A 23,803-nucleotide genomic window follows, 5' to 3' on the forward strand; every position below is an offset into this window, starting at 1 on the left:
GGGTGATCCTGGAAGCATGTGGATTACTCATCTCCTTTGAAAACTAGGGAAAGGGCCATGTTAGATGCAACTGCTCTGATAAACTCTCTTCCAGATCAGCCTCTGCTGGTCTTCCCTGCGTACAGCCCTAGGGGCCCATGCGGCTTTGTCGTGGAGGGGCAGTGGGGTGGACGGTATGCGGGGCCAGGTGTCCTGAAAAGCCTCCAACTTTGGGTGTGAGATCTGGACCTGCAGCCCCCCGGCTCTGCCACTTCCTGGACTTGATTTCCCATCTTCTTCTTGTAAAATGGGGCATCTTCTCTTGGCAGTGCCTGGACCCAGGCTTTGGTCTCTGGAAAATCAGCAGACCACACCCTGGTCTTTTGTTAGTAGAGGAAATAACAATTCCAGGGGATAATCTCCTCCCCACCTCATCCAACAAGGAGGTGGCTGAGGGGGCAGTGACCTGTGTTCAAACCCATCTTTGGCCTTTGCTGCACCCTCCTAGGTGTCCAGTGGGGTGTCTCCTAGTGTCCACATTTGGGAAGGAGCCTGTCTCTCCTTGAATCTCCTGAGCAAGTTCCAGGAATTGGGGCAACTTGACGGGTCCACAGGCAGGAGGACCCTACGTCATTGGGGTTGTCAGGGGTGTGACCTTGGGAACCTCCATAACCTCCTGTACTTCTGTCCTAGAATTCTGGGCTTTTGTTTGTGTTGGTAAAAGTCCCCTAAGTTCATTGTGGATGACCCTGAAGAACTGTGACCTCTTCTGGTCTCGGGCAGGCGCTGGCCGGGACTCGCGCACACCGACACACATCTAGGAACGCACAGAAATTTACACAAGACAGAACTTTATTATGTGGGGCTTCCTGGTGAGGAGTGTGTGGGCCCCAGGGTAGGGCTTGTAGCACCATGAAGAGGGTGGCCTGGATGTTGGGGTCCCCACAGGGCAGGCAGAGCAGAGGTTGGGGTGGACATTCCCCTGGGGTCAGTTAACGGGGAGGGGATCAGGGAGATGGTGCTGAACTCCTCCCCCATAGTAGACACAGATTCCCCCCAGCTCCGAGTGGACAGGAAGGCCAGCGCTGGGGGGCAGGGCACCCGCAGACCCCCTCCCCACCTCCACTCTTCACAGTACATATTCCCATCAAAGGGTGGGAGAGCATTGGGGACTCCGTGAGGGTGAGTGCAAAGGGCCCTGGGGTGAACTTTGTCCCCTTCCCAGACCCACCCTGGAGGAGGTCTCAGTATGAACTAGGTGAGGGGCTGGGAGTAGCTAGCCCCTCTCCATCGCCCAGCCAGGGGCCCTGCAGGGGTTCCCAATAAATAACTTCCAACTCCATCTCACCCTTCCCTCCCAGCTCGGCCCCCTCCGGCCCTCTCTGGCCCAGACCCCCTCAGCCTGCACTCAGGTGTGGCTTCAGGTGCCGCGCGCCCCCTAGCGGCCCTGGCAGGTTTTGCAGCACATCTGGCGGAAGTAGGCTCGGCTGCAGAACTGAAATTTGAGCACCAGGGGGCAGTAGGCGACTTTGTTCACATCCTTGCACTCTGCGGGGGGTTGAGGGGGAGAGAAAAGGAGAAATCAGGTCTTAGTGTCCCTCCCAGCAGGGGTGCCTACACTGTCTGGACTGTGGGTTCTGGTCACTGACTTTGCTTCTCTATGTCTCAGTTTCTGCCATTGTCAAAAGGGGCTTATAAGAGTACGTATGTCATTAGGCTGTTTTGAGGATTTAGAGTGTGCAGGGGTTGGGGCTGATTTGGATACATCATTAACCAGAAAAGTATTTCCTACTCAGTTATCTTTTTGATGCCACCCAGAAGAGAGTATCTGTGTACAATGCTCACTCCTTTCCCAAGTTTAATAAACTTGGGCCACAGTTCCAGGCATTTGTGTATTTTATGTTCATGGTATTCAACAATCTCTCTTCATGACACGGGACAGCAGCCAGTGAAGCACAGCAGGGTCCTGTCCTAATAAAGGGCTTCACGTTGGTCATTTTGTTCCATCTCCCTAATGAGGCATCCCGCCCAAGTGAAGACATCATTCATACCCCTTGACAGATAAGGAAATGGAGGCACAGTGATGTGAGGCAAACCTCTGTAGTTTGGCTCCAGTGCCTGGAATAAGAAATCTATTGCTGTCTATCACAAATGTGTAAACTGGTGCGGTGACGTACACCTGTAATCTCAGCTAGTTGGAAGGCTGAGGCAGGAGGATCATAAGTTTGAGGCCAGCTTGGGCAACTTACTGAGACCCTGTCTCAAAATTTAAAAAGAGCTGGGGGTGTGGCTCAGTGGTAGAAGGCATGCCTAGCATGCTCAAGGCCCTGCATTCAACTTCTAGTACTGCAGAAGCAAACAAGCAAACAAAAACAAACATGATTTACAGCTGGGTGCAGATGCACCTGCCTGTAGCTCCAGCTACTCAGGAGGCTCAGGCAGAATCACTTGAGTCTAGGAGTTCAAGACCAACCCGGGTAACATAGTGAGACCTCCCATCTCCATTCACACACACACACACACACACACACACACACACAGAGTTGTGGTATAACAGCAGTATTCTCAAGGGGAGGAGAATTTGTCCCTTCCCCCATAGTAGGCAATATCTGGAGATATTTTTCCTTGTCGTAATTGGGGAGCGGGTTTGTTACTGGCATCTAGTGAGAGGTCAGGATGCTGCAGACATCCTACAGAGCACAGGACAGAATCACCTGGCCCAACGCATCAATAGTGCCTGAGACTGCGAAACTCTGATTTAAAGGAAAAATGCAAGGTGATGAGAGAACAGGTGGAAATGAGCAGGGTAAAGCTCACGGGCTGAGTGTGGGGACGAGCTGAGTCTGAGTGCTCAGAGGGTCAATGCCTAAAATGCTCAGCACAGTGACACCTAATAAGTGTTTGCAGGGTGGGCACAATGTCAGATGGCCTGGCAGCGACAGAGGAGAGCATTTCAGGGGCTCTAGGAGCTCTGCGACTAATTGTCAGGACCCCCTTGCCTTCTCCTGTGCTCCTCTGTCTGTCGCCCACATACCTTCCGGGCCGTCCCCAGGTGGCGTACTGTCGCACTTAGTCTCACACTGCTGTGTGGTGGGGGGCCGCAGGGCCTCGGTGCACTCGCGGGACGGCTGGCCGGTGTGGCTGGTGCAGTGCACCGCGCGCTGCTGCTGGCCGAGGCCACACTGCGCGGAGCACTGGGGAGAGGTGCCACTGAGCCGACGGCCCTCGGCCCTGCCCTCTCCTGAGTCCCCTAGGGCGTGCCCACCTACCTCGCTCCACTCACTCGCTACCCAGCGGGCTGGGGGACAGCGGCGCAGGTTGCAGCGCATGGTGGCCGGCGGCTTAGCTGCGGGCGGGCAGTGCGTGGGGGGCAGCGTGGCCCGCTGGTCAGCGCTCTTGCAAAGGACCACGCGGTGACGAAGTCCGGGCCCGCAGCTTGGGGTGCACTGTAGTTGGAGATTTTTATGCTCAGCGGGTGGGCAGGGGGCTGACCCAGTGGGAGGAGTGGAGTGGACAGACAGGTAACTGAGCCAGTCGAGGGTGGTCCCTTAGGGTACCTGGCCCGTGGAACAGAGCCTCAATGAGCCCCACCCACAGGCATCTCAGGACCTGCCCGCTCTCTGCCTGGAAGCGGAATGGGTGCAGGCGGGTGGGAAGGGGCAGCTGACCTCAGACCAGTCCAGGGCGGCCCACTCGGGAGGGCAGGCGGGGCCATGGCAGGCTTCCAGCACCGGTGGCCGGGGCTGCGGGCACGCGCTGTCGTCCAGCGCCTTCTCTTCGGCGGCCGACATGCGGCGCTGGCACACGACGGAGCGGCTGCGCACTCCCGCGTCACAGCTGCGGCTGCAGCGCGACCAGTTTCCCACCACCCAACTGTTGGGATGCAGGAGGGGCCTGAGCCAGTATTTGGGGCAGGGGGCCCCAACCCTGGACCTCGTGTTCTAGCCGATGCCAGTCCTGCCAGTGAGCATCTTACAGAATGGGGCAGGGCTCCAGATGCACTTAGAGAGAGCATCGCATCACTGGGCACCCCGACTGAGGGCAGGGAGATGCATCATCCTGATTCCCCAGACTGTTACCCTGGCTGTGCAGCATGATCGTCCTGACCCCAGAACCATCCAGCGTTAGCCCTCACCTTAAGGAGCACCATGACCTTGACCTTGGGTCCACTGTCACTGCAGTCCTGCATAGACCTGCTCCCACCCTCTTGGGAGCATTCCTCCTGACCCCAGGGAGCACCCTGCCCCACCCCAGGCCACCCTGCCTCCAGGTGGACACTCACTCTGGTGGGCACGGCTCTGTGTTGCAGGCACGCTGCCTCTTGGGCAGTTTGCTGTGGGCACTGCAGTGGTGAGGGGCTACGGCGGAGCTGTCCAGCTGGTTGCGACACTCCACCACCTGCACCTGGCTGCCTGGGGGAGGGGAGAGTCCCGCTCAGCCCCGTCAGAGGACGGCAGGCTGGGTGCCTCGCACTCACCCCGGCCCACCCTGGCCTCACCGCCTGCACACTGGGCTGAGCATTTGGTCCAGGGTGTGTAGTGCCAGGAGTAGGGGGGCAGGGCGTCCCGGGTGATGGGTGCATTGAAGCGGTAGCGGAGGGCGGGCAGCTCTGTACGGGCCAGCACCTGGGGGCACAGGGAGCAGCCGATGGAAGGATCTTGTGGAGTCTCCATCCCCAAAAGATGCTAATGTTCTCCTGCACCTGTAACCCCCCACCCCACCCCAATGTTACCATGACGATGAGAGAGGCATTAATGGGTCCCAGGGCTTCTAGGCTCTGGGCCTGGTCTGGCCCCTGTCGCAGGTGAAAGGTGGTCCCAGCCAGGGGAAGGCGGTGAGGCTGGGGGATTCCGGGCAGCCCCTCCAGCAGCAGGGACTCCTGGTCCCCCTTCAGGGCTGGGGACAGCACAGGGCTCAGAACTCTAGTCAGGCTGCCCACCTCTGTGGACCCACAGTCCCCATCTCCCCACCTCCGCATACCCAGATGACTGAGGGACAGGTTCAGGTCCTGGATGAAAATGTGGACAGAGCCTTTGGGGATCCAGACGACATCCTCGTACCCTGGACAGCAGAGGTCTGATGTCACCCACCTGTCCCCCTCATCCTTGGCCCTAATGGTGCTGCTAACCAGCTGAGGGCTTGCACGGCATCCCGTGAAGTACACATGTCACCGTACTCATTTTACAGATGACAAAACTGAAGGTCAGAAACTAAGCAAGTGGCCTGAGTTTTACAGCTAGGCAGTGTCTAAGTTGGGAATTTCTTTTTTTTCCAACATTCGGGAGGGATAGAGGTAGAGCCCAGGGCTCCATACATAACAGACATTCTACCACTGAGCCACACCCTCCCTAGGGTGGATTTGAACCCAAATCTTCCTGCCCCTCAAATCACCAAAATCATCTGATCCAGCCCCCTGGTTCCTACAGATGCCACTGAGACCCTGCCACACAGGGTGACAGGGTAGAATTTTGGCACTCAGAACTAGGTGTACAGCAGGTTTCACCACTGACTACCTGGGCCCTAGGAGCCCTCTACATTTGCCCTCCTGTACCATTCCATAGTCCTGGCCTATCTGGCTAGACCCCACACAGTCCCCTGTGAGCTCCACCTTCCCTCTCTGCCAGGTTGCAACATCCCTAACCCAACCCCCTACCGCAGGAGGAGCTGCATGGCTCCGTGGAACCCCAGGGTTTGCGATCAGGTCTTCAGGCCTAAGGACCCTCAGTCTCCCTCTCTCTCTCTCCTTGACCCACTAGATGGCACTTCAATGTCCCTTGGGCTCCTCAGTCTCTCTGTGTCCCAACTCAATAACTTTCCTGTTCCCCTGGAAGTTTCCATCTTGGGGACAGCCTATTGCCTACTAGGGGTCACGTAGATGTCCCCTTGGACATCTGAAAATCCTCGCTGACTACCCATCCCCAATCCACGATCAGCCGTGTCCTACCACCCTGGTGTCTGGATTCCTCTTCATTTTACCTCTTCTTCCCATCTCCACTGCCCCTTCTTAGCTATGTCACCACATCGTCTCATTCTTGACACCAGCTGCCTTAAGTAAGCCCAATGGGGCCCTGCCCAGGGGATGACACTCATGTTCTGCAACTTGTTCCTGCTGGCCTGTGCGTGGCCTCGGATGACCAGCCCCATCATCCATCCCGCCACACTCCCTGCGGCAGAGCCCCCAGCTTCCCAGCCCTCCTAGGCTTCCTGACTCCCCCTCCTTAGGACCCCTTATCCCCAGTAGGAGCAAGGAAGAGTGTTCACCCCCGCCCCCAGGGTCCCCTCCCCAAGTAAGCCTTTTCCTGCCAGCACAGAGAGCTCCCCAGCTCCTCTGGCTCACAGGACGGAGAATGACCCCTCTCCCCAGCCAGACGCAGCCTGAGGGCCCCAGGACGGCAGAGAGAGGAGATCTGGGTTTTCAGGCCCGGAGACTTCTGGTGGCGGGGTCTAGGCACCAGAGCCCAAGGCAGCAGCCAGGGCCCTTCCTGATCCTGATCTGGGGCATTTTGTGCCCCCAGGACTCCATGGGGCCCTTAGAGTCTAAGAAGTTACTGATTTTGGCTGTAGTGACGTCAGCCCCGTCCCCGCCACCAAACCCAAGTGGGGAGTTTGAGAGCCCTCACCTGCCCCAGGCGAGGCTGGGCTGAAGACCCCCTCGATCGTCTCGCAGGCACTGCCGTCACCCCCACACACGCGACACTTGTCCTCCCGTAGGTCGGAGCCCAGGACGCGGTCACAGCCCACATGCTGCACAGAGAGCGCAGCGACCGGGTGGGCGTCACGGAGATGCCCTCCTGTCCCCCCACCTGCCCGCTCCTTCTCCTCAGGAGACCACTTTACCTTGCACTCGCCGCTGACGCAAATGTCCACTGTGTCTGGGCGGCAGGGCGTCCCGTCCACCACAGCGGCTGCCCTCTCGGTGTAGAAGTTGAAGCCTTCGGCTAGGCATGTGAGAGAGCAGGCCTTCACGCCCCCTGGGGGGCACGGCCCCATCAGACCCAGACCCAATGCCATGGGCAGCGGGGAAGTGGGAGTGGAGGCCCCCGGTGCCCAGGCCAACCTCCACCCAGCACATCCCAGGAACTCTGCTTCCTTGGGGAGGGGGAGATCCAGGCAGACCCCATGATGCCTTCAGCACCCACGCACGGCTGCATGCCCCCACAGCTTCACTCCGCTGCCCACAGCCCTGGGATTCCCAACTCACCTCCTCGATACGTCTTCCATGTGTAGAATTTTCCACGGAAGGGGACACTGTCAAATTCAGAGCACTGCATTTCCCTGAAGTCCTGGGAGCCAGGGGGACAGTCCTGGATGGAGGAAGTTAGGGCAGAGAAGTGACATTCAGAGAGGCATTTGTTGGAAGATTGAGCCTGGAGGCAGGGAGGCCAGGGAGGAGGCTGGGATGGTCCAGGTGAGACCTGTGCTAGGCATCAAGTGTCTAGATGAGTCATCACAGGGGAGGGGTGAGCTGGGATGATGCCTGGGTTCTGGTTTCTGACCAGGGGCCTTCTTAGAGAGGAAGCCTAGAGTAAATGGAACAGGCACGTGCCGAGTTCCTCATGAATGCTAGGGGTGTGTGGATTTCCTGCGGACTCGAGAATCCCCAGGTGGGGGTCTGGGAAGGTCACTGCTCACCAGAAGTTTTTCCTGCCCTCTGAACATCACCTTCTTTAGCAAGCCTCTGTATGTGTCCCCCTAAAACTCATCCGTACACGGGACCCCAGCCCTAGTAACTCCAGCATTTAAGGAACAAAAAGCAGAGACATTGTGGAGAGAAGCCCCTCAGGGATGCGATCATGGAGGGCCCAGAAAGATGTGTGCAGATCTCTGGTCAGACCAAGGCACAGCAGAAGACAAAAGATGGCCCCCAGATTTGGTGAGAGGAAGTCGGCCAGGTTCTGGGATGACAGAGGTGGGTGGCTGGGCTCTTTGAGGGAAGCTAGGTTGAAAGGAAGGGACACACGGCATGGTACCCGAGGAGATGGCAGGCAGCCGGCTGAAGCACTTGGACCCCCGCTCCCAAGGGTTGAGGGCTGGTGTCCCCTTATTCTCAAGTGTGAGTCCCAGACACTCACCTCCGTGTTGCATGAGCGGTGCCGCCTCCGTTCGCCCAGACAGTACTTGCCCCCGATGGTTGGCCTGGAAGGGATGGGGGAGACAGGAGAGAGATGGGGCGACAGGGGGCGACAAGGGGCAGGGGTCCCCCGTTTTCCTGGGAAAATGTCCTGAGGGCTGACCTGGGGCTGTCGCAGTGGCGACTGGAAGAAGACACACCGCCGCCGCACGTTCTGCTGCAGTCGCCCCACGGGGTCCACGGGCCCCAGGCCCCGTCCACGCCCTCCGGCCGCGACCCGAAGGGGACACACACTCGCTTGTAGCACCACTGGGTGGTGGTTTGGGGGGAGATGGAGAGGGCAGAGTCCTGCTCTGCACAGGCTCTGGACTCAGGGCCCCGTCCCCACGACTCCCCCATGACCCAGGCACAAGTCCCCGTCCCTCAAGGATGGGGCGGAAGGGGATGGACAGTGGCGGGGTCTGAAGAAGCTGCCAGTCAGGTAGCACCGGGCTCGAGCAGAGGCCAGAGGCGTGGCGAGGGAGCCGGACAGCGCTCAAGCAAGAGGCGTGGCCTAAGCGCAGGACCAGCGCGGGGCGGGGCGAAGCTCGCACTGAGACCAAAGGCGGAGGGGGCGTGGCCCGAGATGGACGGCCACACCGGGGCGGGACCTGCAGGCGGAGGGCGTGGCGGGGGGGCAGGAAGAAGGCGGGGGCGTGGCCTACGCAGGAAATGGACCGAGGGGCGGGGCCCAGCCTTGTGCGCGCTCACCCCCTTGTCGATGGTGTGCGTCTGGCACACCGTGCCCTCGGCGGCGGGGATGCTGTTGGTGATGCACCGGTTGCTCTTGCTCAGACACCACAGCTCGCTGCAGACCTCCTGCGGGCCGAGGTGCCCGCTCAGGCTCGACACCCTCCCTCCGCAGCCCGCCTGGCCCGGGAGGACCCAGCGTCCTGCTCACTGCAGCCCCGGAGCCGGGCCCCCAGAGTTTTCCCGACTCAACTGAGCCCCTTTGGGGGCATGGCTTGGGACTTCTGTCAGTAAGCTGTGCTTATGGAACACCGATGAGGGGCACAGTCTCCTTTGAACATTATTAGCCCCATTTTAGCGGAAGAAAATCCAGGTTCAGCAGGCAAGGTCCCTGAACTAGGAGGGGGCAACCTGGAGACTAACCCAGACCTTTGAGGCTGGGTAAACTTGGGACCTGCTAGGAAGGGACAGGAGGGATTCCCTCTTCTTTTATGGGGTGTGCGAAGTGTAGGCAGAGCGGTTGTGAGGAACCAAGCCTGGGCGGTGGGTGGCTCTGGTCAAGCCTCATCTTTTGTTTTTTCCAGGGGGTGGTTCTCTTGTCCCCCGGTCTGAACTGGAGAAGCCCCTGGTGCTTTTAAACTGTGGAGGGTGAAGGTTCGAGAGGATGGCACAGGGGTGTTTCTCTACTTCCCAGGTAAAAAAATCAGGACCACCATCTCCTGTCTTGGGCTGGCCCAGGCACTGACAGCTGGTCCCCACCATGGAAGCTGGACAGGTACCAGAGAGTGGCTTTGACCTTTCATCTAGGTTGTTATCCTGGGAGAAGCCCCACTAGATTCAGGTGTTGCCAAATCTCACTCCCTCCAGCCCACGCCTTCCGTAATTCTTGACTTGAACTAAGTCCTCCCAAGCTTTGCAGATTTGGGATTGGACTGCATGATGTGAGACCGTACCCTACTAGGGTCCGCTCTTGGGAGATGAGTTGTTCTCAAACACGCTTCCTCAAACCTCCAGAGGCCCTGCCTTCGTCCTTCACAAAGAGGACACTCCTCTTCTGAAGACCCGGCCTGGTTGTCTGGCTTCACCTACTCGGCTTGTGTCCTCCTGGCCATCTCTAAAAATGCTGCACCAGTTCAGCCCCAGTCCCACTTCTGACCTTCTCCTCGTGCATGAGGTACTGTGGCGTATATGGTGAGTTCCAGGCCACTCAGGGAGACAGTCCTACCACTGACTTGCAAAACATTTCCCCCTCTCTGGGCCTCAGTTTCCTCATCTACAAGACGGACAGCCTTGCATAAATGCCCTGCTGTTGGGGACTAATGAGCACACGATCCCTGACCCAGGTGTTAGGCTGAGCTCTTTCTATATCTTGGCCATTTAACATGCTGTAAGTAAATCCTGTCTTTGACAGGAGGGCCAGAAAGATGTTCTTTGAAAAAGGAAAGGAAGGTTCAATTCAACTCATATCCAGTGCCAGCCCAAGCTTGATATTCTGACAGTTCCTCTCCCTTTCCACCTCCCTTTATAAAATTCGGAGTCTAGAGAGACCTGGGTTCAGATCCCAGCTCTGCTGAACTATGTCCTGGGGTAAGTCATCCTCCTTAGGCCCAGACTCTCTATCTGTAACTTGGGGATAAAAGGATTGGGAGGGGTTTAAATGAGATGATATATAATCATGTGTTCAGCCCATAGTAAGTGCCCAGTAAATATCAGCTATTATCATTGTTAGGATTTTTAGGACATGGCAGATATTCAGGCCTAGCCTCAGAACTTCTTAGGAATTCATTAGAGGCTATTACCAGCCAAGTGAGGGTTGGAGGGCAAGAGAATGTCAAGTAAATGTGCACTGTCCCGGGATCTGTCTCCTTGTCTTGCAGTGGGAGGAAATGAGGGCATTGTGACAGCTGCTGGCCCTCTGCTCTGCACTGGCAGGACATTATCTTGGCTATGGCCAGGCAGACTCAGATCCTTCATGTGGAGCATTAGGAGGGTTGGGGCTGGGCCTGGGGTCACTAGGGCTGAGCCTGAGGATATCCAGGAAGCATGTTCGGGGACTGAGGAAGGTGAACAGCCGAGGAGCTGGCCGTGACTGAGGTCTAGCGGCCAGAGAAGGAAGCCAGCGAGTCTCTGGCTTTCTGGGGGAGCTGGGAGTGGGCCCCCCCTCCACCCCGCACTGGGCCAGCTCACTTTTTTTCCCCTTTGGTACTGAGGATGGAACCCAGGGGCGCTTTATCACTGAGCTACGTCCCCAGCCGTTTTTATTTTATTTTTGAGACAGGGTTTTACTAACTTGCTGAGGCTGGCCTTGAACTTGTGAGTTGCTCAGATTCTAGTGCCACTGAGCCCAGCCCTAGCTCACTTCCTGCGCATGGAGCTTTGAGAGTCTGAGCCTCCAGGGAGTGGGGAGTGGTCAGGAAGCTCAGAGCCTGTCTAGCCAGGCAGCCAGGAGATGGTCAGTGGGGATGAGGGAAGGGTCTGCCCGCCTCTTTTCCGAGTGAGGTAGGTGGTTCACTCCTAGGGAGACTTTTCGTCAAGTCTGGGTGTTTAGTTTAAGACTCCCCACTTAGCGGTCTTGGGCCTTTGGTCCTGCTGCAGGCTGCGGGTGGCACTTACGTGCTGAACAGAAGGTGGTCCCTCCAGCCCAGCCCTCCAATCAGGGAGCCACAGAATCGGCATCTCATTTTCGTTCCTACTGTTGGCTGTTTGGGGCACTGTACACCCCAGGCACCTCTGTCTTCCCTCGGGTCTCACCCCTCCCTTCGCTGGCTCCCCCGCCCCCCACTTCCCGGGTTGGGTGCCCAGTGGTGGGGTTTCCCGCCCCGCGGCCCCCTCCCCTCCCAGGAAGGAAAGCAGGAAGGCTCTCTCTACCCCGTATTTACACTGACGCGATTTGACTCCGTGCTGGAAGCGGCACTGCTCGTCTGCATCATAGGCCTGGCCGGGGGCCACCGTTGGGTACACGAAGTCCTGTCTGGGGGGCCGGTTGTTCAGGCAGAGCCCTAGGCCGGAGCTGCAGGAAGGAGAACAGCTATCATGCCCAGGGGCTGCAGGCCAGGGGCTCTGGGGCGCACCTGGCTGGGCAGGGACCCTGAGGAGCAGCCCTGATTGCCACAGCTGCCCCCGTGTGACTGTGACCCGCTGGGAGGGACGGGTGGGTCCATCCTCACTCCAGAAAGCTGGTGATGTAGTCTCGGCTGCAGGATGACCACACGAACGGGTTGGTCTTCATGGTGATGTGAGCGGCCATGAGCTTCGCGGGGTCCTGGCCGCGGGCCCCACAGCTGTTCCCCACGCCGTCGTGGTTCATGCCGAATCTGGGGAGAGGGGTGTCGGTTCCGTGGGGCGCTGAGGGACCCTCCCAGCTCCCCCCATCCTCCCTCTCCTGAGTGCCCTGGCCTCACGTGTGCCCGATCTCGTGGGCAATGGTGAACGCCGTGGCCAGGCCGATGTCCTCGTTGATGCTGCAGCTTCTCTCCCGCTCGCACATCCCGCCCACCGGGGCCAGGCCTGGGAAACAGGCACGTGGGTCAGGCTGGCGGCCCAGGGCTGTGCTGGCTGCCCCGGCCACCCTGCCAGGTCTCACCCCAGGGTCAGGGACCCCCTCACAGAGGCCCAGGATCCACGAGACTCCAGTACCTAGTGTGCCGCAGGGTTTGTTCTTGTAGATGCAGATGTCATAGCTGTGGAAGGACAGGGCAGTGAGGGGACAGGGCTGCCTCCCTGAGCCACCTGCGCCACCGTGCCCAGCTCTGGGGGGTGAGTCCTGCCTGGGAGGCACTGTCTGCCTCTCACCCCAAGCTTCATGCTGCACACAGCTGAAGCCAATCCGCTGGCCTTGGGGGTGCAGGGGTACGTGAGGGACTCCAACTGACCGGGAGGGTGAGTGAGTGTATGCGTAGGGCCCAGGTGGCCCAGCAGCCCCCTCCCCACATTCTCAGGCTCCTGGCAGCCTTCCCGTCCCCTCCATCCCACGGCAGATGTGACCCTTCTGGTCCCTCAGTCCACTCATTCCCTGGGCCCAAGTCCTGGGTCCTCCCCGCCCCTCACCGCGTGATGAGCACCGCTGTGTCATGGTTGGCCACACCGGTCTCCGGAATGGCGTTGCCATGGCCGCTGCGGCTCACGATGGATTTCTGCCACTTACAGAAGCTGTCCAGGGACTTCCCGGCATGGTGGGTGATCTCCAGGGTGGGCTGGGGACAGAAAGAGAGAGGGGCGCGGGTGCCTGTCACCTTGGGCATGGCAGGCAGCGTGCCTGGGAGGGTTGGGGTGTCCCCTGCCGCCCCCACACCTGGTCCTCCGTGAGCAGGATGAGGCGCGTCACCAGGATGTTAACGATGTTTCCCAGACTCGAGTCCTGGAAAAGTTTGGCAACCTGACCTCCAAGAAACAAGAGAGACGGAGTCTTAAGAGGAGCCCGGGATGGAAAGCGGGAGGCAGAGACGGCGACGGCAGCTTGCTTTCGTGAAGCCCCTGGTGTGGCTGGGCCCGGGGCAGCCTGGGGCATGTGTCCTTTCCTGACTGGGAACCATTTCATCCCGACTTTATAGATGAGGAAACCGGGGCACAGAGGCTGCAGGACACACAGCTGGCCATACCTTAAGTGGGATTCCCGTCTGGGTTGCCTCCTGTCTCTGTGACATCCTGTCTGAGCTTATCTGTCTACTTGTCCTTTCACCCCGGCTCACCTCCCCCACCTCACTGCCTTGAGTGTATTTGCCCAGAGGCAGCCGAGGAATATGCACTCTGGCTCATCCCACAGCAGTGGGAGGTACCGATTTAAGCAACAATATTGGAAGGTGGAACTGTGAGGGCAGCAGAGAGATGGTGGTCAGGGGAGGAGGAAGTGGTCCCGGGGCAAATGGGCAAGTGGTGGAAGGCAGGCTGCACAGGGACCTTGGAGTGTGGGCCATCATCATCCCACCTGGAAACCCCCCCCCCCAATCCAGGCAGGTTTTAGGAAACTCAGAAAGCCCAAGGGAGGGAGGGGAGCCCAGGGCGGGGCAGGACACAGGGTGTCAGAGGTGATGTTATGTCGACATTTGGGCCATTCATCTGTCTGCTCAACTTTCTCTTGTTTTCTGCTTCAGTGAAACAAGAACCCCATTCATCAAGCCCTCCTAGTGCCAAGCACTCTACACGGCTTCCCTCCCATGATCCTCTGCAGGAGGTGCAGGGTAGCCCCATTTTACAGCTGTGGAAATTGAGGCTAGGTGAAGTCAACAGCCGTGACTGAGATCTAGGACTAAGAGCAATGGGTAGAAAATAGTAGATAAAAAAAAAACAAAAAACCTGCATCTGAACTGAACACATACGACTCTTCTCCTTAGGGTGATTCCCTGAACAACAACTCTTTACTTTGCATATCCTTGGTATAGAGCACTCTAAGTCATCTAGAGGTGAGCTGCAGTCTCTGGGAGGATGTGCGGAGGTGCTATGCACACCTGACATTTTACATAAGGCACCTCAACACCAGGACTTTCGTATCTGGGGGGTCCTGGAGCCAATCACCTGTGGATACCAAGGGATGGCTGTATCTGAGCGTGGGTGAGGGAAGCCATCCCCTATGAACTGATAGGTAGACGCTTGTGCAAGAACTCTGCATGCATACAGATGTGTGCCTGCGAGTGTCCTGCTCACCTTCACGAGTACCTGCAAGCTGCATGCTTCTTATTATACAGAGCAAACACTTACCTACCCTGTGCCAGGCCCTGTTCTAAGTGCCTATCAATTCTCTGAATCCACCTTAGCCTTATGAAGCGGGTGCCACTATTGTCCCACTTTACAGATGGGTAAGCCCAGGCAGGGGGTGCAGTAGCTGGCTGAGTGAGGGCACACAGCTGAGGAGGGTCGAATCCATGGATGCAGAACCTACATGCCCAGAGGACCTACCATTCTGGCTCCTGTGTCAGATCTCAAGCAGGGCTCTTGACCTCTCTGTGCCTTAGTCTCCATGGCTGTAAATGCCACGGAGCTGGGATTTAGGTCCCTGCAGGCTGCCTCTGCTCCAGGCCACCTGCTCTCAGCCTTTCCTCATTGATGGCAGTCCTGGATTTTCACCCTGTCCCTCTCCATCCTACTGCTCTGGTCCCATATCAGGGACTAGGAGTGGGAAAGTGACAGCCATTTTCCTGACCCTCGGCCGCCGGTCCCCAGGGCCCCATGCCCAGGAAGGGGGAGGCACTTACAATGTTCATGATGGCCAGCACGTACTGCTCCACGTCCCGGCGCCCATGGTAGGCCACCATCATCTTGTCAGCCACCACCAGGGTCTCCACATAGCGCTCTCTGCTGACGGAGCGCTTCAGGCCCGGCTGGCCTCGCTCTGTCTCGTTTCCCAGGGGCCTGGCAGGTGGTGGCTTCAGGGTACGCAGCCACCAGGGCCGACCTTTCCACGGTTTCTCATCTGGGGGGGGGGCCCAGTGAAGCCATTAAGCCCCCGTTGCTGATGGGACACTCAGCTGCTGACCTCTGTCTACAAAGCCCCTTTGGTTGTGCCTCCGCTCCACAGTCTGGGTGGACGATTCCTGGTTGTTTTCCTGCCTGTTCTCTCTTTGAGGGTCCATCTGCCCCACAGGCTGCTCACCACCCTTTCTCTATCTGGTTCTGAAGTGACCCACTCCTTGAATGTTTGGGCCGACACCGCCGTTGTCCGTCCCTCTGTCAAACCCTTAGGCTGAATAACAGTGTGACGACTCCACGGTTTGGTTGTACAACAGTCCAGCTGTTTGGCAACCAGACCACCCCCTCGCCCAAGTGGCTACCGGAACACTAGGACAGCTGTCCTACTACCAAGCTGGTTGGCTGAGTAACTGCCCAGTGTCCCATAACAACCGTTATGACGGCACAACTCTCCGACAATCCTGCAGCTCCAGCGCACGGGCAGGGAGCGCTCAGGGAGCAGGCCGTCTGAACCGGGTGCTTGCGTAACTTCCTGGGCTTCCGACAGCAACTTTCCAACCAAGGCACCGGCCAACAGGCCAGGCTGGCTCTAGAACAGCCCAACTGCCTGACCACACTATAGCTAGAATGTCTCAGTGACCAAATCGTGACACTCCCCAACTTTCTCCTTGTACCTCTGACTGTGGTTTTATGTCTGCCATGGTATACCATCCGCAGACTGTCAGATCCTTCAGCTCATTCACCATCTCGCTCTTGTGCTTTTCCACTGAGCATCGATCTGTTTTCTAACTAGATGATCAATCGTGCTGGCAAATATCCACTTACTATATAGTTCTCCTATTCTCCCTTTCTCTAGATGTCTGGTGGTGAATGGTTCTTCTACTGGTCTGGTTGTCAATCACTGAGGATGGAACCCAGGGCCTTGCACATGCTAGGAAGTGCTCTACCATTGAGCCACATCCCCAGTCCTTTTTATTTTGAGTCAGGATCCCGCTAAGTTGCCCAAGCTGGCTTCAGACTTGTGACCAGCACCCCCCAGGAAGCTGCGATGACCGTGCCTGGCAAATCTGACCTTTTGAACAATTCCGTACCTGAGGCCTTCTGATGCATTTTGACGGAACCCTTCTCGGGTCTGATACAACCACCCGACTTCTTAACTGTCTGATGAGACACTAATCCTAGAGATGGAACGGCTTTACACCGCCCCCTGTCTGGCTGCCTGACGGCTGGGCCAGCAGATGATGGCATGATGGGCTCCTGTCTGAGGCCCCGCTACCTGGCTGCAACATCCTGCTGCCCCACTGCCTGCAGGTGGGTGCAGCTCCGGAATTCAGGCCCCTATCTTCTTCTCAACAGTTCCCCTTTCCCCGTGGGGGAGCTGCTTGCTGACCTTGTGGATGAAAACGCACTGCTGCCGGCCTCTACCTCAGGGGAAGGATGATGTGTGGCCCCTCTGCCCGCTCCCAGAGAGCCAGGTGTACCTCTCACTCCACAGGCTGTGTCCAGGTGGGGGTGGCGCAGGGAGGAACGCTTGTATACCACATGAGGGCCACTTTCCTCTGGGCCCCGGGGACCCTTGGGCCCACCTTGCAAGGGCTCAATCAGGTACTCTTCCTCATCCGCCACGATCAGGCCATGCTGGGGGCAGGGAAGTGGGAGAGAAAGCTCGGATCAGGTTCTTGTTTCTCAGGTCAGTCTTTGCCATTTCCATCCTTCCATCTTATTGGGTGTATTTCACTATTACTTTTCTAATTTCTTGAGATGATGTTCACATCACTCATCTTCAGCCTGACCTGAGGCTACTCATTCTCCTCTAAGTACTGCTTTAGCTACCTTCCCAAAGTATTGATTATCAGTAGCTCTGACTACTTTAGAAAAGGTCCCACTAGGATTCCTTGGCTGATCTACATTTAGAAGGTATTTTTCACAACTTCCAAAAAAGTGTGGGCATTTCCCTCTGCTTCCCAGAATCCTCAGCTCACCAGGCCCCCACAGGTGCTGATGGCCACATGGGAGCTGCCGGCCTGGCCCTGCAGGTGGCCGGCGTAGAGGCAGTGGGGCCGGGCAGCTCTCTGCCAGGCCAGGCCCTCTCGGGTCCAGTACTCCACGGAGACGTGCCCTGCCAGTAGACGGGGGCTGCGGGTCAGGTTCAGCAGGAAGTGGGTGCTGGGTGCAGCCACCTTGTAGAAGAGACGGGCCTCGGCTGTGGCGCCTGTGCCCCGGCGCTGCCTCCGGAGGGCAGGTGGCGAGAAGGCCAGCAGTGCCCCGTTGTGGTCCACGCGGGTAGGGAAGGCGATCTCATAGCTCTCCAGACTGGACAGGAACTCATCTGTGGGTGAGGGTCAGAGGCTCTGGTTGACCCTGTGACCTAGCTCCTAAAGTAGGTGACACTGGCCTCACCAACTCCCCAATCCAGATCCCTGACGGCAGAGCTAAACCTACATGAACCCCGGCCCTTCCACCCAGGACCCCCTGGCCACCTTCACTTCCTGCTCCCATGGCCACCCTTGGACCACTCCTACCTTGAGATCGGAAGGCATGTGTGACCTTGAAGGTGAGGCCCAGCCCCAGGGCGAGGGCCCAGCGGAGGATCTGGCAGGCGGAAGCCATAGGGGCTACGTGTCCACATGTCTCTCCCGGCCCCGGCTGCTGGCAGCCTCCGCAGTGCTGCCCTCCCCGTTCACAGCCTGCGCAGCATCACTGGGCTCCTGGAGGGGGGCCGGGGCAGGAGGGGACCTGGTCTTATTGCCCAGCACAGCCAATGCCAAGGCCCCTTGCCAGATTGACAGGCACCTGCAGCCACTCACGCCCACACCTGAGGATGGTCAAGGCACATCCCCATGTGAAGATCCCAAATGTCCTTTCTCACTTAGTCCCTCTCCCCACCCTCCCTACACTCAGAGCTGACTGGCAGGGACCAGGACCCTGTGCGCATCACCCCCGCCCCCTCGTGTGCCAGCATGGCTTTGCACACCGTGGCATTTCATTTCCAAAGTAACTATGAGGTCCCCGTTCCCCACTCTCCTTTTGTAAATGAGGGGTGATAGAGATTGCCCAGGGTCACATGGCCAGAAAGGGGTAGCCCTTCCTTTATTGGATAATGACAGTGCTGGGCTGGGGAAGGGGGCTGGGGACGGCAGCTGCACATGATATGGACTGACCCTCATCCCTCCTGGGGCTCTGTGGACCTCCTGGAAATGACAGACAAGTAAATGGAGAGACACAAGTTCAGACTGTGACATGAGGTCTGAAGGATGCGAGTGTGGGAAGAGACAGGAGAGGGTGCACCAGGCAGGGAAGGGCAAGGGGAAGGCCTGGAGGAGCAGGGAGGAGCCTGGCTCAGCCAGGGCAGGGAAGGCCGGGTGCTGGTCAGTGCAGATGAAAGCCAAGGCGCATACTGAGGGCCTCCTGCCCCCGAATTCCCTGCCACCTCTCTCTCGTTCAGATCCTCTGCCCGGGGTAGCACGGCACCTCACCAGCAGGCTGGAAACCCTCGCACGGGTTCCGAGGCCTCTCCTCCGGCCCACATTTCCAGCCTGGCTCCTGGTCCTGCTTCTGGTTTCAGATTCAGGCCTGCCGGGCAGTTCTGTTTCTCGGGCCTCTGCCCCAGGCCAGCCTGCTGCAGACACCACTTTGGGCCACCACCCTGTGCCAAGCCCTCCTCCCCTACGCCCTCTCGTCTCCGCCCTCCTCCTCCTCCGTGCAAAATCCCCCTTAATCACACACTGTCTTGTTTTCTTTGCAGTCCGGCCAAGTCTGAGAGTCGATCCCCAAACAGGGCAGCCTGGCTGCGAGGGAGGGGAGCCAGGTTTCCTCGGAGATGCTGAAGGAGAAGCCCACATGCCCCCTGATGCTTGGACCCCTCCAGTGATGGGGTGCTCACTCAGACATTTTTCCATGTTCTGTCCTGTTCTTGTTTTTTTCTGTTACCTTTCAGGGGTTCCGTTGTGGCGCGGGGAGAACCCTTGCGTGTGGATCGGATCTTCCCTGAGCTGCGCTCTACATGGGCCTCTCTGGGTTTCAGCTGCTCTTTCTGCAGAGCCCGGGCAGGGGGGACAAAAAAGAGGAACCGGGCTGTCTTCAGTGATGTGCTGGGTGAAGAGTTCAGGGTGGCTGAGGATTCTCTGAGCCCTCCTCACCCCTCGGACCTTGTCATGATGCACCCCCAACTCCAAAGGTCCTTCTTCCTGTGCCTTCTCCCCTACTCCTTCCTTGGAATCAAGATCCTGCCTGGCTGCGCTGACTCCCCTGCTGCGTAACCCCCTGCCCACCCCAGGTGGGGGCATCGCAAGTAAAGCTGGACCTCCCCGTCCCTCCCGTTGGCCCTGCCTCTCTCCTCTCCGGCACCGCGCAGGCTTGGTACCACATCTTCTTCCTGAGCACCTCTCTTTGGTCCTCTTCTCCTGCCTCCCCCCAAATCACGCCTCAGTCCTCGTGGCTGTCTTCTGAAGCTGGGCCCCACCTCCCGACCTCCCAGCCTATCTGTGCCTCTGGCTCAGGTGGGGAGTGAGAGATGGAAGGACTCAGCTTGGGCAGGGGAGGAGTGGGGTGTGGAGAGGGCATGGCAGGGACAGGGGCAGCTGGGAGGTGTGACAGTCCAGGGCACTGTGGGTGTGGGGGAGAAGATGAGGCTCCAGGGATGGTGTTAGGAGGGGTCTCAAGCCTGGTGGGCAACAGGGAGTCAGCAAGGGCTTTACAAGGACTGTTTGGGGCTGTGTGTGCGCATTACTGTATGGAAGTGACCCTGTGAGTGTATATGTGTGACCTCGTGTGTGTGTGTGTGTGTGTGTGTGTGTGTGTACCTAGGCTTGGCCATTTCCCCCCAAGCCTTTTACTCCAGAAGGCAGGAGGGAGGCTGCCAGCCCAGGGGGCCAACACTGAGGAGGAAATGCCTTGTAGATAGAGCCCGGAAACTGAGGCTCCGTCCCATCCCAGGGCTCCTGGAGGGACCTGTGGCTCCACACTTGGACCTCCCACACCAGGCCGGGGCAAACGCACCACTGGACCTCCATGTGGAGGCCGAGGTCATGTCTGGCAGGCAGAGGCGCCTGTGGGCCCGGGTCAGCGAGCCTCTTCTGAGTCTGCACATCTGGCTGGGCAGGCTGGAGGCAGCCCTGCACCCAGGCAGACAAAGGCCCCACTGCAGCCTGCAGAGGAGCGGGTGGTGCTGGGCCTCAAGACCAGCCGCTAATTAGAGGCCCTGAGTCTTGAGCCCGACCCCTGGAGACACCCTGAGAGAGTCGGTGACCAACTCAGGGGAAGTGGGCGGCACCACTCCCACACCCAGACACAAACACACACTGGCAGCGACACACACACACCCTAGGGCAACCACACCTGCAGAGCCAGCACAGCTCGGCACACCAGACCCACAAAGGACCCCCTCCGTCCCAGACACACACTCGGACCCCTAGCACACACAAAGAGAAACAGACACAACTACACACTTCCAGACCTATGTGCACAGACACCTACACCCTCATTTACACACAGACATACACATATAAACAGTCCGGCCTACGCATGCAGACACACACTAATTCACATACACACAGATGACTCAGACACAGACGCACAGGCCTATGAGCAGACACGTACACACATTTACATACACACACACACCCCAACTGGAGGCCAGCTTGCAAGTCCCACAAACCTAGACTCTGCAACCACACACACACACACACACACACACACACACACACCCCCCGGCATTTATATATCACACTCAAGGGAGACACAGATTCTTGGAGACACACCAGACACACGCCTGGACACTGACACAGAAGACACTTACCTATGTGTACACACCGGTTTACACTCACATTTAGGCAAACAGCCCGCCCAGATCATCGCGGCCACTCGCCCCCAGGCGCACAAAGACATCACCGACGCACACAGCGGACGCACCCCCTGGGCACCTACGTGGGTGGACACGCGCCCACACACAGCAAACCCGACGGCGCTCCCCGAACCCCGGCGCCCACTGGCTCCCGGGGGCGCCCACTTGGGGACGTCCCGCTCCGCCGCGACACGCGCGGCGGGACAGCACGGGGAGCCACGGCCCGCGGCCACCCCGCCGGCCCCCGACACGCAGTCCCGCGGGGCCACGCAGCCCGCCCGCCGCCCGCCCCGAGGGCGCGATCGCCGCTACCTGCGCCGCGGGGCCTCCGCTCCGCCGTGGCCGCCGCCGTCTCCCGCCCCGCGCGCAGGAAGGGAGGGAGCGAGCGCGGCGGCGTGGCCGGGGGAGGGGGCGCGGGGACGCACTTCCTGAGCCGCCCGCCAGGGTTATAAAAAACCCCCAAACCGCGCGGCCAGAAGCCCCGCCCGCCAGCGCCGCCGCCGCCCGGCCTGGGCCGCGGGCTGGAGCCCGGCCAGGGACCCGGGAGGGACCCGGGAGCGCCGCGCTGCGCCCGACCCGCGCCCTGCCCGGGGGGTGCCGCGGGGAGGCGCGTGGGGGGCCGGGGAGGCGCGGCGTGGGGAGGGGGCGGCGGGGGGGGGGCGGCAGGCCGAGCGGGTGGGCGGGGGTCAGGGCCGCGGAGATGGGATGGTGGGGGAATTTAAATGCGAGCGCGAGGCCACGGGGAAGGGGCCGACTCGGTGGGAGCGAGGGGAAGGAGCCGTGCGGGGGGCATGGGGCCCGAGGGGGGTGCAGGATCGGGCGGCGGGTGGGGGAGGGGAGAGCCCACTCCCTCGCCAGCTTCAGCAGCATCAACAACAGCTGTTATTTATTGAGGTTTGGTCCTTTCTCAAACAAGCATTTATGGGGCGCCTCCCGTGTGCCAGGCTCTGTGCCTGGGGCTGGTGAGTAAATGCCAGTTGGCCCCGCCCTCCTGGAGCGCCTTCTGAGGGCTTGACCTGCCCTGGGCCTGCCCTCGGGTTCAGGTCTTTTAACTCCTTCCCGTGGAGTGGGCTAGGCTGGTCCCATTTCACAGATGGGAAAACCGAGGCCGGAGGGGATCCCCTTTGGGTCTTGATTGCCCCTGGGTGGGTCCTCAGACCCTGAGGAGTGGGTACATGAATGAGGGTGACCTGGATGAAGGGGCAGGGTTGAGATTCCAGCCCCAGGTGGCCAGTTTTCTCTTGGGCTTCTTGGTGCCTGGATAAGGAGGGAGGGGACAGTAACACCCCCCCCCACACACACCCCTGCACCTCACAATTCCAGATACTTACCAGGCAAGGCCCCCAGAGAGTGGGCGAAGCCTTGACCTCTGCAGAGTGTGGGCTAATAACACCCTTGCAGGGCCGAGGGGAGGAGGGGCTCCATTGAGCAGCACACATTGCGCAGCACACATTGCGCAGGTGCCAGGACCCCGGGGAGCACTCTCGCCCCCTTCACTTCCCTTGAACATGGAATAGCCTGTAGAGCTCTTGGATACAGCAGGTACTCCATAAGCACCACATTCCTGGAGCTCCCGCACCCCTGACCTTACCCCAGCCTCTCTGGACTCCAGCCCCAGACCAGAGAGGCATCTGGTCCTTGCTCCCAGGGCTCCCTGCGGAGAGCCTCTTGAGCCCCTCCTGAGGAGCCAGTCCGCTGTCCCTGGCCTCTGCTGGACATACCTCCATCACCCGTGAGCCTCCTGGGATCAGCCCTGGGCCACCTTCCAGATCCCTGTTGCTGCATCAGAAGGTGGCTGCCCTTGTGTTCTCAGTTTGCCCTTGACGCTCAAGGCCTTCTCTCTGGGCCCAGTGGCTGGTCCAGCTACCTGTCCCGTGTGTGGCAATGGACGGCCTCCAGACCACAGTGGGAATTTCAGGACTGCTCTGAGCCAGGCCCTTCCAGGCTGTGCCACTTACCAGCTAAGAAATCTTATAATTAATCTGCAAAACTTGGACTTTGGGTGCAGCGGTGCCGTCCTGAAATCCCAGTGATTTGGGAGGCAAAGTCAGGAGAATGGAAAGTTCAAGGCCAGCCTGGGCAACGTAGTGGGATCCTGTCTCAACATAAAAAAAAAAAAAGGCTGAAAAGGGCTGAGGAGGTAGCTCAGTGGTAGAGCACCCTGGGTTTAATCCCAAGTACAAAACCAAAAGACACACACACACAGCCTCTGACTCTTTATTTGTCCCCCCTCCTTTCTGCCACAGCTGCAGAGTTCCCTTGGGGTCTCTCTCCTCCTGTCTGGATGGAGTGGGGCTTGGCTTGTGCCGTCAGGTGTAGGAAAGGCCATACTATTCTTAGTCAATGAATCTTTTTTTCAGGGCATCCTGGGAAATAGAGTTTTGCATCTTGATTGGATTATTTACTTAATGGAGAGGGTGGGGCCTTGTGACATTGCCCAGGTTGCCTCTGAATTCCTGTGGCCCTCTAGGCTGCTCTTTAGTCCTTCACATCTTGACTGAAGCATCACCCCCTGGGCAAGCCCTGCCCTGACCCCCCCCCCTTCCCAATTTAATATCACCCCCTCCACACCTCCTCTCCCTTCCCTGTTTACTTTACTCCCACCAGGAGTCACTACCTGACGTACTCTGTGGAACCCTTGGATTTGTGGATCCTTGGTCTCCCTGCAGCATCTCAGCTCTGCGAGGGGAGGTGTTGTAGCCCAGAGATCTGGTGCATTCAGGGCGGTCTGGCTCAGACAGCAAGGTCATTCCTGACCCCGGCATAAAGTCAGCTCTGCT

At 58.8% G+C, this 23,803-nt stretch overlaps 1 protein-coding gene across 12 annotated transcripts; it reads right to left on the reverse strand.

The window, feature by feature from the left end:
• Positions 1-813: 813 nt before the first annotated feature.
• On the reverse strand, positions 814-22,901 carry Adamts10 (ADAM metallopeptidase with thrombospondin type 1 motif 10). 12 transcript variants are annotated; one of them, XM_078035414.1, is made up of 26 exons: positions 21,336-21,502; positions 19,112-19,214; positions 17,704-17,889; positions 17,164-17,510; positions 16,663-16,819; positions 14,968-15,185; positions 13,071-13,154; positions 12,827-12,972; positions 12,416-12,459; positions 12,181-12,286; positions 11,947-12,093; positions 11,648-11,789; positions 8,801-8,908; positions 8,214-8,359; positions 8,052-8,115; positions 7,181-7,283; positions 6,817-6,950; positions 6,600-6,723; positions 4,960-5,040; positions 4,712-4,875; positions 4,478-4,604; positions 4,262-4,391; positions 3,648-3,852; positions 3,249-3,425; positions 3,014-3,173; positions 814-1,527 (listed from the first exon to the last, which is right to left on the reverse strand). In XM_078035414.1, the coding sequence occupies exons 3-26, from the start codon at positions 17,789-17,791 to the stop codon at positions 1,418-1,420; spliced, it is 3,312 nt and encodes a 1,103-aa protein (XP_077891540.1). In that variant the 5' UTR covers positions 17,792-17,889; positions 19,112-19,214; positions 21,336-21,502; the 3' UTR covers positions 814-1,417. The 12 variants fall into 12 exon arrangements, with proteins under 12 accessions (XP_077891540.1, XP_040146443.2, XP_040146444.2 ...); XM_040290509.2 differs by lacking the exon at positions 21,336-21,502 and adding an exon at positions 20,979-21,247; XM_040290510.2 differs by lacking the exon at positions 21,336-21,502 and adding an exon at positions 20,180-20,935.
• Between the last annotated feature and the right edge of the window lie 902 nt (positions 22,902-23,803).

The sequence above is a fragment of the Ictidomys tridecemlineatus genome, chromosome 2 (genome assembly GCF_052094955.1).
Source record: "Ictidomys tridecemlineatus isolate mIctTri1 chromosome 2, mIctTri1.hap1, whole genome shotgun sequence".
NCBI classification, from domain to species: Eukaryota; Metazoa; Chordata; class Mammalia; order Rodentia; family Sciuridae; genus Ictidomys; species Ictidomys tridecemlineatus.